Source organism: Malus domestica, chromosome 13, assembly GCF_042453785.1.
Source record: "Malus domestica chromosome 13, GDT2T_hap1".
Classification (NCBI taxonomy): domain Eukaryota; kingdom Viridiplantae; phylum Streptophyta; class Magnoliopsida; order Rosales; family Rosaceae; genus Malus; species Malus domestica.
The window spans coordinates 19058691-19073618 of record NC_091673.1 but is presented as its reverse complement, the minus strand read 5'-3'; the positions used below and the strand labels follow the sequence as shown (position 1 = coordinate 19073618).

The 14928-nt window shown below is 39.1% G+C and overlaps 1 protein-coding gene across 5 annotated transcripts; it reads left to right on the top strand.

The window, feature by feature from the left end:
- The first annotated feature begins 993 nt into the window (after positions 1-993).
- On the top strand, positions 994-12073 carry LOC103424106 (bet1-like SNARE 1-1). Of its 5 annotated transcripts, none has more exons than XR_011574650.1 (7): positions 6596-6782; positions 7447-7594; positions 10534-10590; positions 10693-10752; positions 10863-10948; positions 11093-11584; positions 11783-12073. XR_011574650.1 is itself a non-coding variant. In XM_008362181.4 (6 exons), exons 1-6 carry the CDS (start codon positions 6769-6771, stop codon positions 11808-11810), a joined length of 393 nt encoding a protein of 130 aa, XP_008360403.1. In that variant the 5' UTR covers positions 994-6768; the 3' UTR covers positions 11811-12073. The 5 variants fall into 5 exon arrangements, 3 of the variants coding, with proteins under 3 accessions (XP_008360403.1, XP_070666768.1, XP_070666767.1); XR_011574649.1 differs by lacking the exon at positions 6596-6782 and adding an exon at positions 7084-7364; XM_008362181.4 differs by lacking the exon at positions 11093-11584 and having other exon boundaries at positions 994-6782.
- The last annotated feature ends 2855 nt before the right edge of the window (positions 12074-14928 follow it).

Sequence of the window (14928 nt, the reverse complement as noted above, 5' to 3'; positions counted from 1 at the left end):
GACACATCTTCCGTTGGCATCAACAGCACTGTGAAAGCAACCGGTGACACCTTAAGTCGGCATAGATAGCTTTGTCGCCGTAGAATCGGCTGATCTCGCAGTATCTTCCGTTGGCATCAACAGCACTGCGGCGAAGACGGTTGGTTACCTATCCAAGTCCCGGTCGAGAAGGATTTCTGAATCCTTATTGATTGAGGTCATCTCATTAGCCTTCCCAGCGAAGTAAGGTGTTACAATTTACTAAGCTCGGCGCATTGCATGCCGAGTTGTTTTATGATTGGATACTTTCAAGTGGGATTCAGAGTTCGGCATTCAGACGGCCGAACCACGTTCACTATTAAGACTTATATTCGCTTTGAGTATTTGTGCCCTTACACTTTGGTGTCAATTCGGCATGAGTTTACTCTGACGAATAACATCACGGTGACCGAATCCGATGACGGCGATTCGTGAACTTCGTAAGAATAGTAACCTTATCTTCAGGTTCGAGAACCCAAGAGGTCGAGACGTGTTCCTTCCTCGGTCGCAATCGCAAGACGCAGAAGTCAGCCGCGCGCCCAACGCAACATCAACAAATTTACTCATCGGCTGAGCTCGGCCGACGAGTTGGCACGCCCCGCATTCACCGAAGGATGTAGTTAGCTTATAGATTACTCGGCCTGCATGCCACGTAGGCTTGGTAGTTTTTAGGGTCAACATTTTGGCACGCCCATTGGGACCCAGTGCTAAACTACGAAGTTCATGCCAATTGAAACGCGATCGGTAAAAAAGAAAATAGCTATGGGAAAATCAACAGCCGATTTGCCAATTCAGAACACAGGATAAAATATGCCACAGGCGCAGAATCCCATCAGCGCCGTAACACCCGAGTCCACGAGCGCGACCCGTCGAGAAAGGGAAGTTAATCTCGGCGGTCAGTTTCGTAGCCTTGAGATCCCTAACAGGAATACTTGCGTTCTCACTGAAGGGATAATAGAGGATTGTGACGAGGATGGTGGCGAAGGATCTGATCCACCAACAAGATCGTTTCTACAGAAACGACTTGACGAGCAATCTCGGACGGTTGAACAGACGTTTAGTCGAGGAATCGATAAACTTCATGACGTGATACACCATACCAGTGAAGCACAAACTAGATTACTCGAAATACTGGTTAGTAAGGTCAGGGACGGTAGGTCTTTCGATCTTGCCCAGCACTTACCACCGAGGAATAATCTATTACCAAGTGCACCGGTCGAGTCAATCCCTGCTCGGCTCAAACCAATCGACTTGGAAAAAAGAGGAGGATCAAACAGTAAGTCAGATGGGTCCAACTAGAGAGTGGAAGCAATACCTGTAGATATGACCGAGGTTCAGCGGATGATCGATTCGGCCATGAAGAAAGGGCCGAAGTTCCCTAAGTTTATACATCCCTATCCCGCTTATGTGGAACAATTCGAATACCCTAGAGGTTTCAAAATCCCAGATTTTAGCCTTTTCACCGGAGAATCATCCTTATCCTTGTTGGAACATGTGGCTAGGTTCACCGCGCAATGCGGAGACGTCAATAGCGACTTTCACAAGCTGCGACTTTTCAACTTTTCACTGACCGGTTCAGCGTTCGCTTGGTATATCAACCTCCCACCGAATTCTGTCCAGAGCTGGGAGGAGTTGGTCGAGAAATTTCATGAACAATTCTATCGGTCAGGAATGGAGATGTCAGTGTCCTCGTTAGCAAGGATGGCTCAAGCGTCCGACGAGTCACTAATGGATTATCTTACCAAATTTAAATCGGTCAGGAATTGGTGTCGAGTACCTCTCCTCGAAGTCGAATTTGTCAGACTTGCTTTGAACGGACTCGACGTAGAAAATAAAAAGAAATTCTTGGGGGCAAACTTTCGGGATATGTATGAACTAGCCCAGCACGTCGAGCAGTATGATTACTTGCTCCGTGAAGAAAAGATTTCGAAGGCGCCAGCTCGGGGGACGATCTACAAAAATCCCACGGTCAGCTACGCATCAACCGAAGGTGAATGTGTTAGCGTGGATGCAGCTGAGATAGTGATAGACAAACCATATGTGTGCAAAGCGCTGACCCAAATTGATTCTAAGGAAGTCAAAACCCGCTCGGCCACTGAAGAAACAATGAAAACATCAAAAGTTTATACTTTCGATATTACAAAGGCTGATGCAATTTTTGATCAATTGTTATCAGCAAGGATTATCAAACTTCGGCCTGGGCATAACATTCCCAAGGCCGAAGAGCTTAAAGGAAAGATCTATTACAAATACCATAATTCGAGCAAACATACAACGAATAACTGCGTCGTGTTTCGAGACAACATCCAAAGCTGGATCGATAATGGCAAACTCAGATTTCCGGAGAATAAAATGAGCGTTGACACCGACCCATTTCCCACGGCGACAGTAAGTATGGTAGACGCTCGCCTACCAAAGGACAAAGGAAAAGAGAAAGCCGAGGACATTCCAATACCACGCGTGTTGAATCTGAATTCTCGGCAACGTTTCAATATTGATTTTCGTTCAAACAAACCACCTACAGTTCTCATAGGCCCTGCTATTGTTAAGCCCATGACAGAATACAGCACAGATGAAGAAAGAGGGTCGGAGGTTCATTAGCCTTCCCGGCGAAGTGAGGTGTTACAATTTACTAAGCTCGGCGCATTGCATGCCGAGTTGTTTTATGATTAGATACTCTCAAGTGGGATTCAGAGTTCGGTATTCAGACGGCCCAACCACGTTCACTATTAAGACTTATATTCGCTTTGAGTATTTGTGCCCTTACACTTTGGTGTCAATTCGGCGTGAGTTTACTCTGACGAATAACATCACGGTGAACGAATCCGACAACAGCGATTCGTGAACTTCGTAAGAATAGTAACCTTGTCTTCAGGTTCGAGAACCCAAGAGGTCGAGACGTGTTCCTTCCTCGGTCGCAATCGCAAGACGCAGAAGTCAGCCGCGCGCCCAACGCAACATCAACAAATTTACTCCTCGGCCGAGCTCGGCCGACGAGTTGGCACGCCCCGCATTCAAAAAATGACATAGTTAGCTTATAGATTACTCGGCCTGTGCGCCACGTAGGCTTGGTAGTTTTTAGGGTCAACACAAGTACAACAAACTAGCCCAATAAAGTGGCGATAGCCAAAGCCCATTCAGCAAAAAAAGCAGACAAAACGAAAACCCAGAGCCAGAACTAGCAAAGGCCGATCGCCACTGATGCCATCACCTCGACTGCGACCACAAAGGTAATTGCTCGAAGAAAACCAACTTCGCGTTGAATTCAACGAAGGAATTGCACCACAAAGCAACCAACAAGAAGGAAAAATCCCCAACCAAAATTTGCCACCAAAACCGCCATACCGGAGATGAGCCAACATACATGAACCACCAAAACAAGCCCCTAGAAGTAAAACCAAAACCAAAACAAAAGGGAAGGGGATGAGGCTAAGGAGGCATCTAAAACACGCTCGCTTTGAGCAAAACCGCAGCACGCTTGGCCCCGAGTTTTTGACATGTCGGTTGGGTACATAGATGTGAATTAAGGGCCGAGATCTACAGACCAAACCAGGTGCGTCACTCTTGGCTTTAAACAGAGGTGGAAGATGATGAATGTTAGGGGTTGTGGGGCGAGGGTTGAAGGCTGGGGATTGGGTTTGTCAAGACAAAGAAGACGGTAATAAACATCGAAATATGGCGAAGAACATCGAAAAATGGTGAAGGACGCCAAGAAAACTCACAAGCATAAATAAAGAAAAGGAAAAGAGAAGAGGGAAAAGGGGTTGCCGGCCAACCCCAACCCAAGGAAGGAGTCGGCGGCATTGAGGAAGTTTGTGATTTACTCTGTGTGAGAGAGAAAAGGGAGAGAATGGCTAAGGTTTTTTGAAAGGGTATTTTCGTTCCGGGTAGACATGAATGTGTAATTCTGAGCATCGTCTCTCAACTTTAATTCAATTAGAGTAATGATCCATAAACTAAAAATTTATTACCATTAGTCTCTCAACTCATTAAAACGTAGATCTATGGTCCCTCAACTAAAAATAAATTCATTACCAATGGTCCCTCAATTTTAATCCAATTAGAGAAATGATCCCTCAACTTTAACTCAATTGGAGAAAATGGTCCCTCAAATTTATCCCAATTGTAGCTATGGTCCTTCCAACATAACTTATTTTGACAAAATTCTGACGAAGTTGACGAAAAAGACCATAGCTACATGTTTTGATGAGTTGAGGAATTAATGGTAATAGAGTTTTAGTTGAGAAATTATTGCTTCAATTTGATTAAAATTAAGGGATCATTACTACAATTTACTCTTCAAATATTGAACATGATTAGTACTTTAGATTTTACTTGTTGTATTTGACATACTGAAACTGGCAGTTTATTGACATGGATTCTTGTGTGTTTGATGCCCTTTGATACCATCCATATCATGCATTAATCCTTTACTGGGAATGCTAAGGGCCTGTTTGGTAGTGTACTTGAATCCAACCTTTTAAACTCAAAAACAATTTTCAAGTTTTAGGCCTTAAAAACTTGTTTGGTATGACTATTTTCAAAAACTAAACTCAAGACTAACTAAAAAATAGTCTATTATCTAAAAATATAAAAAGTGAGTTTTTAGAGTTTTTAAACGTAAACTTACTTCTTTCTTTTCTCTTCCTCCTCCACTCTCACTCCAAATCTCTCTCTTTTCTTCTTTTTCTATCCTTTTTTTTTTCTTATCTTTTTCGTCTCTCCTCCAATTCGCTTTCTTTATTCCTTAGGTTCTTTTTCTCACTCATCTTCCTCTTTATCTCGTCCGATTCTCTCTCTTCTTTCTTTTTCTTTAAATCATCTCTTACTTTCTTTCCTCCTCTCTCCTCTTTCTACCTCTCTTGCGACCCCCTATTTTTAGATCTCTTTGTTATAGTTTAAGTCGTAAGATTTAAAAATTTTAAATTAGAAACCTATCAAGTTTTTGAGTCTTCAAAAGAACTATTTCAATAAATGTTCTTAAAAATGTTTTAAGAAATGATAAAAAATTTCAAATAAGATACCAAATAGACCCTAAATTTTCTACAACACTTTTACTTTCATCTCTTTCATATTCCCTTTTTTGGAATGGTAATTGGGGTAAAATTAGGCATAATTTGGATGGATTATTTCAATTAATAAACAGAAAAGATCTGAAATTGTGAAGGATTGTGTGAGGCTCTAATAATAATAAATATGTATTTACCGCTATATGGTCCAAGTAGGTTGTTGCTTGCGGGCATTAAACTGGTGGTAGGAGGTAGAAGAGGGCATTGACTCTCCTTTTGAAACAGCCTTATTAATATTAATGGGATTGGCCTATTTACATCATGTTATGCCTGACACTGTCAGCGAGAAGGAGACTAAATTTAAGAATAAAATTTAGAAACTAAATAATGTATCACCAATAGGAATGAGCACGTTTATCAACGTTTAAGTAATAATTCAATCATCAACTTTCATGTTTTTTAGGTACCGTTTGGTACGTGGGACGGGACGGAACGGAACGGTGTGAGACGAGTCGTTCCGTCCCACGTTTGGTGCGCCTAAAACGGGTAGAACGTGTTGTTCTACGAGACGAATGTTAGGTGAATTTTCGTTCTGCCTCACCCCTGAAATGACTCGTTCCACATCCATGGAACACAAAATTATAACCTCTCCGTCTCCTTCTTCCTCCTTGTTTCCATTCGAGGACATCTTTACTCCCTCTCCATTTCGTCCCGTCCCATTCTGTTCCGTCCTGTCCCGTCTGCATACCAAACGATACCTTAATTTCTAAATCTTTGTCTACAAATTTAATTTTTCTAGTATTATCCTAATTAAAAACTGTCGAAAAAAGTAGAAATGTAATAAATGTAGCGCTCTTTTTATAACTATTTCGTTATTATATCCAACAAGGGTAATGGAAAATTTAAATTTTTTTTTTTTATACTAACTCATTTTAATTTTTTTGTCAACTTATACTAACACATCTAAATTATGGGTGAGACATTCAAACTTATTACAGAGGAGGAGATAGCACATTGCTATGATCAACATACTAAGTTATGGATTGTTAGACAAATAGACAATATATTTCTCATTTTGCATCATAAGATATTGAAATTGTATCGATTTATGCTTTTGGTTGAATTGGTTGTGTTATCCATCGTTAATTTGATAACATGGTGAGTGTGAAATCTTTATATAAACTAACGTATAAGACGTTGACAAAAAAAACTCATCAATTTCATGAATAATTAGATGTTCAAGAGACAAAAAATATAATTCGTACAATTTTAAAACCTCATAGAGCAATGTCAAAAAGAAAAAAAAAAAAAGGAACTCGTCGCTCACTTTAAAAACAACTTTAAATATGAAGGGAGCAAAATACAGTTAGTTCAAATCTCATTGCTCAATTTAAAAACGACTTCAAATGTGAAGGGTGTAAAACACAGGTGGTTCAAATTTTAACCTGTGCGGGTAACCAAAAAAAAAAAAAAGAAAAAAAAAAAGATTATCGGTTATCCTAAAAGTTTCTGGACCAAGGCCTGTTGGCGGCAAGCCCAATTTAAGGCACCACGTGGAATTGCCAATAACTGCATTTGCGTTCCGTTCAAATCAATTCCTCACATTTCCTCTTCATTTTCCTTTCCTTTCCCACATTTTCTCAGCAGCCAAACGGAGGAGGATCAACCATTTCGAACTTTCACCCTCGCACTCTCCAAACTCCGTCGCAAAACGACGTCGAGTCTGCCAACACCGCTGCCAATGAGCTACAGAAGGTTCGTCCTCTCTGATCCGAACGTATATTATATATCAGGATCTCGAATTTTAACAGCTTCAGCATTTATTTTCTCTGGGAACGCAAGCTAATTTTATTATTAATTTCGAAAGTTATTGGTTAGATCTTGTAATTAGCACTAAGTAGGAGGTCAATTTTAGATTATCTGAGGCCTTAATCTTGGTTTGCTTTAAAAATGCAGGTTAATTTATTTTGCGTGTTTTTCCTCTTGTAATCAAATTTATCCGATGAGAGGAGAGGGGATGAGATTAAATGGTGATTGGATTTAGTGTTGGTTTAATTAATTTACAAGTTGAGGATAGAAGTATTGCTAATAGTCGGGATTAGTCGGAAGGAAATCTGTGAAAAAGGGGACAAGCTGTTGGTTTGGTACTTGCTTTAAGCATTCCTAGTCCAGAAATACTACAAACGTCATGCTTTTTCTGTTGTTTCGTACTACTATTATGCGTTTATTAACTTTATTTAACGCGTTAGTTTTGTTTAATTACAAGCCCTTGCCACAAACCGGTGCTAGGACAATTTTAAACTTCATTTGCACTGTCACGTTTGAGTGTTGTTCGAGGTAGTGGTGTCAACCCCTAATATGTTCTTGTGGTCCCCAGGTACATTTGTCTAATACTTAACTATGTTTGCTCTTTTTGTAGGGAGCACCGTTCCTCCAAAGCATCCCTTTTGGATGGCCTTGAGGAAGGTGGTCTTAGGGCCTCCTCCTCATACTCCCACGACATTAATGAGCATGACAATGACAAGTCCGTGCAAAGTTTACAAGACCGAGTTGTTTTTCTCAAGAGAGTGAGTGCAATAAACATCTCTTTACTGGCTAACTTTGTTGCTTTGAATCTTTGTTTCATAAATATCTTAACATGCCTTATATTCTATGAGACGTGAAAATATTTTGGGAGAGAGTAATTGAGCATAGACTGAGGCACTAGACACCCCACTCATACAAGACTATGGAGGCAACTTATCTCTTATGAAGACCCATGGATTGATACAGAGGCATGCAAAAGGATGAGTTAATAGTACATTCAAGAAGAGATCACTTGGTTTATGCTTTTGGCATATGATATAGTGCTAACAGATGAAATGTAGGAGGGAGTGTGGAAGCTTAAACTTTGGTGGAAAGTGTGTTGGAATCTAAAGGTCTTCGCCTTAGTAGGTCAAAGACAGAGTATATAAATGCAAGTTTTATGGGAATTGGTTTCAAATGAGATAGGGGTGAGGATCGAAGATTCGGAAGTACCGAAGAGTGAATGCTTTTGTTATCTTGAGTCTATCTTGCAAAAGAACGGAGAATTGAATGAAGATCTCAACCATAGAATACAAGCGTATGAGTGGCTGCAATTGAAGATAAGATGAGAGATAATCGGTTAAAGTGGTTTGAACATGTGAATTGAAGATTTGCAGATGCTCCAGTTAGAAAATACGATTATGAGACAGAGACTTGGGGCAAAAGGGGTAGTGGAAGACCTAGGAAGCCTTTGAAAGAGACTTTAAGAAAAGACGTGGAGTAATTAAAGATAATGGAAGACTTGACGCATAACCGAGCGCACTGGCGTTCTAGGATTCATACAACCGACCCCACTTAGTAGGACAAGGCTTTGTTGTTGTTGTAGACACGAACATATCTTTATGTAACATTGTATAAGTTCATATGAGCCCTGCTGTTTTAGAAAGTGGGTATATATTCTGTTGCCATAATGTGTCGACTGCTTAGGACTTGAAAAATTGTAGGGTATCTATTCAAGGGTGCTAATAGAACATACAGAATTACAGACTTTCCTATGAATGGTAATAACTAAAATTCATCAAAACAGCATGCTTGGTGCATAAGCATGAAAGGGGTCACCGAAATCTGGCCCATATTCAGATGCCTTTGCTGTCTGGTTTTTTGTTGACGGAACTCAGGTCAATCGTTATGCCACCCTGTGAACCAACTCTAATTTTTTTGGTCTATGCTGTTATTAGTTACCATAATGTTTTTGAATGCCAGCAGGTTTTAGTACGCTCAATTGTTAACATCATTGGATAAATTTCTAAGATGCGTATATACTATCCTCGAATAATTGTACAGGAATAATCCAGGGTGAGTGCCAAATTGCCTTGAAAATCCCCAGAACATGTGCAGTGTGTTCGATTTCAGTACGAATAGACACAGCTTGCCTCTTCACCATGCATAAGTCTACATGCACCTGATCACACGCGTGCTGACTCCTTTATCTATTTATACATTCAAAATGTCATCGATTGTCATTGATGTCAATTGATATATTTTAATGCATGCTTAGATTTAGATGAATGAGTGGCGAAAGAGCACTTGGGTGCCTATCTACAAGAATAAGGGCGATGTACAAAATTGCATGAACTATAGGGGTATTAAGTTAATGAGTCATACAATGAAGCTTTGGAGAGAGTAATTGAGCATAGACTGAGGTAAGAGACACGGGTCTCGAACAACTAATTTGGGTCTATGCCAGGGCGCTCAACTATGGAGGCTATCTATCTCTTACGAAGATAGATAGAAAGATATAGAGATATGAAAAAGGATTTGCACATGGTCTTTATAGATTTGGAAATGCTTTGGAGGATTTTATAGAAGAAAGGAGTATGAGTAGTACAAATCCAAGCTATAAAGGATATGTATGATGGAGTAAGGACTGCCGTAAGAACTCACGAAGGACAAACCGAAAGCTTGCCCATAATTGTAGGGTTACATCAAGGCTCATCTTTAAGTCCTTATCTTTTCGCATTGGTAATGGATGAGTTAACGGGATATATTCAAGATGGTATCCCTTGGTGTATGTTTTTCGCAGCTGATATAATGTTGATAGATGAAGCTCAGGAAGGAGCAAATGCAAAGCTTAACCTTTGGAGAGAAGTGTTGGAATCTAAAGGTCTTCGCCTAAGTTGATCAAGGACAAAGTATATGGAGTACAAGTTTAGTGCAAATGGAGGTTCAAATGAGTTATAGGTGAGGATTGGAGATCAGGAAGTACCTAAGAGCGACCGCTTTCGCTACGTAGGATCTATATTGCGAAAGAACAGAGAGTTGGATGGAGACCTCAACCATAAAATACAAGCTGGGTGGATGAAGTGGAAGAGTGCATCCGGCGTGTTGTGTGACCGTCGTATGCCACTAAAGCTCAAGGGAATATTTTATAGGACGACAATAAGGCCAGCAATGCTTTATAGCACGAAATGTTGGGCGGTGAAGCATTAACACGTACATAAAATGGGTGTAGCGGAGATGAGAATGCTTTGCTGGACGTGTGGGCACACGAGAAAAGATAAGATTAGGAATAAGGATATCCGATGTAAAGTAGGAGTAGCTGAAATCGGTTATGGTGGTTTAGACATGTGAAACGAAGGCCTACTGATGCTCCGATTAGAAGATGCGATTATGGGACAGAGGTTCAGGGCCGAAGGGGCAGAGGAAGACTTAGGAAGACTTTGGAAGAGACTCTAAGAAAAGATACTTGGATCTAACGGAAGACGTGGCATAGATTCGAGCGCAATGACGTTCTAGAATTCATACAGCTGACCCAACTTAGTGAGAAAAGGCTTTATTGTTGTTGTTATGCTTAAGATTTAGACAGGTCTGATGCTAGATACTGTTCTTCTTACTGAAAGTGAAGTTGAAGTTGTAGTTGATAGTATACTAATGCAATGGTATGGAGTTGGCAGGGTTTGATCAATCTTTAATCTTACAAAATGAAATGTTCGATTTGCAGTTAACAGGTGATATTCATGAAGAGGTGGAGAGCCATAATCGTTTGCTTGACCGTATGGTATGCTTCTAAGGTTATTAAACATACTCTACTTGTTAGACGTTTCTTTTTCTCTAGTATTGTTTGTATGTTTGAACTTGTTTGATTATACTGTAAAACCAGGGCAATAGCATGGATGTGTCAAGGGGTATATTGTCTGGAACAATGGATCGATTTAAGATGGTACCTAAACTAGATCTCCTACACTAGTTTTTGCCTTCATCCCTCTCTTTTTTCATTTATATATATATTTATGGGCAATGGTCTGAGAGATGAAGTTGTTTGCTATGTAGGTATTCGAGAAAAAATCAAGCCGGAGAACGTGTGTACTTGTGGCATATTTTGTGGCTTTCTTCTTAATCATATACATTCTATTTAGGTAAAAAATCATTATTCATATGCTCTCTTACTGCAATATTGATGTTTTTATTGAATGGGGAAGGATATCTTGGCCTCAAAAAATTGTGAATTGCATTCAACTATTCTGATAGAGATAGCTTTTGACTGATGAACGAGTTGTCAGAGGCGAGAATCAGAAGTATCAAGGCGGGTGGATGTAGGTGGGTGAGGGTGTGAGATGCAGATGTTAAGATGGATGTGTTATTATAAGCTAGGATCGAAATTGGAATAAGATGCGTGTTTTTATTAGTTAATGAATGTGGATTTAGGAATGTGGATAATAATTCAAAGTGAGGGGGCGGCAGTAATCGAAGAGGACAAGAGGAAAAGGTGGGATAATGTGCAATGAAGATCTAAGGTCATGCCAAAATTAGAAAAGAGAGACAAAAGGAATAGTAGATCCAAGATAATGGGTAATAAAGAAAGATCATAGACCGTATAGGACCCCAGTTGCTGAGAAAGAGGACTCGTGGAATCATTCAAAAGAAAACGAAACTGTATGGGGCATGGAGTTGTATGGATTGTTAAAATGTCTTTGATATTGCAAGCCGCAACCGTCAATTCCAGAAAGTTCCTCGATACTATATAAGACCACGCAGGAAGTTTTGGCTTTTATGTAAGAATTCTTAGAACTGATTCCCCTACTTTTAATCGTTGATGAGGCTTTGTTATTTTGGTAGTTCATTACTACTCTCCCCATATCATTCATGCGTGGCTTGATGATTAAGTTGATCAATGAAAGGTCGCATATGTTTGGAATCATGACTGCTTAATCAAATTGTGCGGTTGATGTTGGTTTGCTGCTTGTTTGCAGGATTCGCAAATACTTCATGCAGAGCTGAACCAGAATCATACATGCTTTTTATCTCAAATTTTTGATCAAGCGAAGAATGTGGTGCAAATGTATCTCTCTCAAACAGCTGAGCATCTGAAAATACGATCTGAGAGCGATCATCAGCAGGAACATTTATCATTTCTCTATAGAGTATTATGCCTGAAAGGATTGCTCAGCCGCTGGAGCTGAGCTGCTTGTTAAATTGTACAGTAACACATAAGCGACATTTGCTTCTCGCTTTACATTTATAAAGCCTTACCCTTGCCTGTACTGTTGCACGGTTTTCTTGATCTCACCGCCCTATGTTGTTACCGGAAAGTTAAATGCAGCTCATCGTTCGGTTTGTTGGTTAGGGCGGGGTGATTTATGAGGTAGTCGATGTTAACGTATGGATGTCAATTAGAAATTGATTTACAGAAAAGCAAGTTCTTCATCGTCGTAAGCGTTGTAGGTGCAAGTGCAACTGACTGTAGGCTATAAAACTTGGCATCAGGGCATGTAAACCATTTTTGGATTTGGGTTGTTTTGCTTGGAAAATTGTGGTAGTATAGTCAAGTTAGTGTTGTGCCTGTGAAGTGTTATGCTTGTCTCAAAACAACTCCCAAGACCTTGACGGCCGGCCTATAAATTTTATCCCGAGACCTTGACCGCTCAACCACTGAGCTATTGAGGAACAACATGAGATTAAATCTCACAGAGTTCAATTCCGATTCTCAACCCATTATCAATATGTTAACCTCAAAACTTCTTTGCAGTGACTCCGCTCCATGCCTCATGAGGGGATGCAACATGACTTTCTATACTTATCATTCAGGAGTATTTTCGCACTTGCTCATGATCATGGTTTAAATAGATTGATGTTGTTGGATAATTTAGGTTTGACAATAAATCTAGCTTGAATAGCAATCTTTATTTTATGGTATGTATTACTAAGTGGTTTTAAAAATCTACGGTTAGGTCTTGCATATAGGTTTTTCATGATTTTTTGCAACGGTTAGATCTCGCAATGGTTAGCTCAGTGGTTGTAAGTACTATTGTAGCCGGAGCATTTAAAAAGATTGTTGTTGTTGGATAATGTAGGCTATGACAATGGAACAGTTAGATCATGCAATGGTTAGCTTAGTGTTTGTAAGTACTATTGTAGCTGGACCATTTAAAAAGATTGTTGTTGTTGGATAATGTAGGCTATGACAATAATCTAGTTTACTAATTATAATTATAAAACGTTAATTTAGTCGAATAAATCAACATATCACTTCATTTAGATTTTTTTTTGCCAGAGAATTGAGAATAATCCAAGTGCGGGATTTCATAGTCCCCAGGAATTTGCAGTAGGAAACGGATAACAAAAATTTAATATGAGAGAATAGAAAAGACCTAGTACTTCAAAGGCATGTGAGAGGTATTAGCAAAACCTTTTTTGGATGGTGTTATTTGCAACTTTCTCTTATATGCCTTTTATAATGATCGTGGTAGACTTTTCTAATCTATCATATCTAATTATTTTGTCATCATCAATTTCTTGATGCTTGAGCTTAATTCGTTGAAACTTGAAAATTTCTCGCCCAAACATAACCTTCGATTGTCAATAACAACTCTTAAAATTAACCATTTAGGTGTAACCATGAGCGTTGCATTGCAATTTGCAGCTCAACTTGCAAGTCTCCGTTTTTGTTGAAAATTTATCGTCCAAACAAATATTAGAATGTCAATAACAACTCTTAAAAGTAACCATTTAGATGAAGCCGTTAGAATTGCATTGCAATTTGCAAGTTTCTTTCAGTAACCCAAGACTTTGTCAATTTAGCTTTAATCCTTTATTTTAATGGCCAAGTGGCCGGTACTGTAGTAGTTTGCAGACAAAAAAACAAATCATCTGATTAAGTATTCCAATAAAGAGATTAGGTTTTATTAGGGCCATAGGGGGATTAGGTGCATGACCCAAATTGAGGAGCTAATAAGGTGGGGATGCCCTTCTTTTGGGCCCCACTGACAATGGGGCGCATCCATAAAATAGCTATTTATATAATATATTTAGGTGTGTAGGGTTTATGGGACTTAATTAAGTTTTTTTAACAAATTGTATTATCTACATTAAAAGGAGGGGTGACTTAGCCTCATTATAGGCCAACAATAATGTAGTTCAAAACTTCTCGCTTACAAGTACTTACAAGTGAAGAAGAATACTACCAGATTGTAGTACCAAATGACACTTAATTAAATTTTACACAATGAAATCTGCCGACATTCTACGTCAATTTGATCAAGCCAGTCAGAGATATAATTAGGAGATTCAACCTAGTAAACTCTATCTTTGGTAATGTGAAATGAAGAACAGTTATGGTAAATTAAGGCAACAAATTAATTGAGTCACTAATCAAACAAATATGCTAACCAAGTCACTAATACAAACAAAGGTTGTTAATCAAAGTTCTTGCCAAGTTTGCTTTTGAATTTGGAAGAGTTCGAATAGCAGCTGCGGACTTTTTCAACCCTTGTCTTAATACAACTTTGTCCTACATGATATAGTTAGACAGTTGTAATTTCTTTTTAAATTAAAAAATGCAGCAGCAGATTAAATGTAAACATCTATGCCTGGGGAACGTGTCTGTCTCATCAAATTATTGAGTTCGAATTCTTTTTTTGCAGATTATTATAGTAATGTACACTGGTGATTTGTCAACAAGAACACTGGAAAACAAAGTCGTATTTCGAAAATAAGATGTAATATGTATCGAGCTGGATTTATAAAATGGTGGATGTAGAAACCAACCCTTAACTTAGTTGTTTAAGATGTAAGCAACGTAGTGGTCCATCAATTAACCATTCAAATGAGCCATGTGTCTTCTCTTTCACCAAGATCAATGAACATCTATCTCATCCATAATTTATTTAACTCGGGTGGTAACACCGTCGATGCATGTCACGCTTATATATCAATTAGAAAATTAACCTAAAACAATAGCTACCACAAAGGTAAGAAAAAAAAAAGAACTTATGTACATCGGAAGTAATAGTGTACTCTTTTGTTCATGTAGAACTCGGTTACATATTAGTTCGCTAATGATGCGAAAGAAACAAAGTAGTTTCAGTGCTGAAGGAACAACAGGATCCGACCTTTATGT

Coding starts and splice junctions, on each gene's coding strand:
- LOC103424106 (XM_070810666.1), top strand. CDS start 7,216: ATGCTTTTTCTGTTGTTTCGTACTACTATTATGCGTTTATTAACTTTA. Junction 7,365..7,446: donor ACGTTTGAGTGTTGTTCGAG/GTAGTGGTGTCA, acceptor CTCTTTTTGTAG/GGAGCACCGTTCCTCCAAAG. Junction 10,949..11,782: donor ATCATATACATTCTATTTAG/GTAAAAAATCAT, acceptor GCTTGTTTGCAG/GATTCGCAAATACTTCATGC.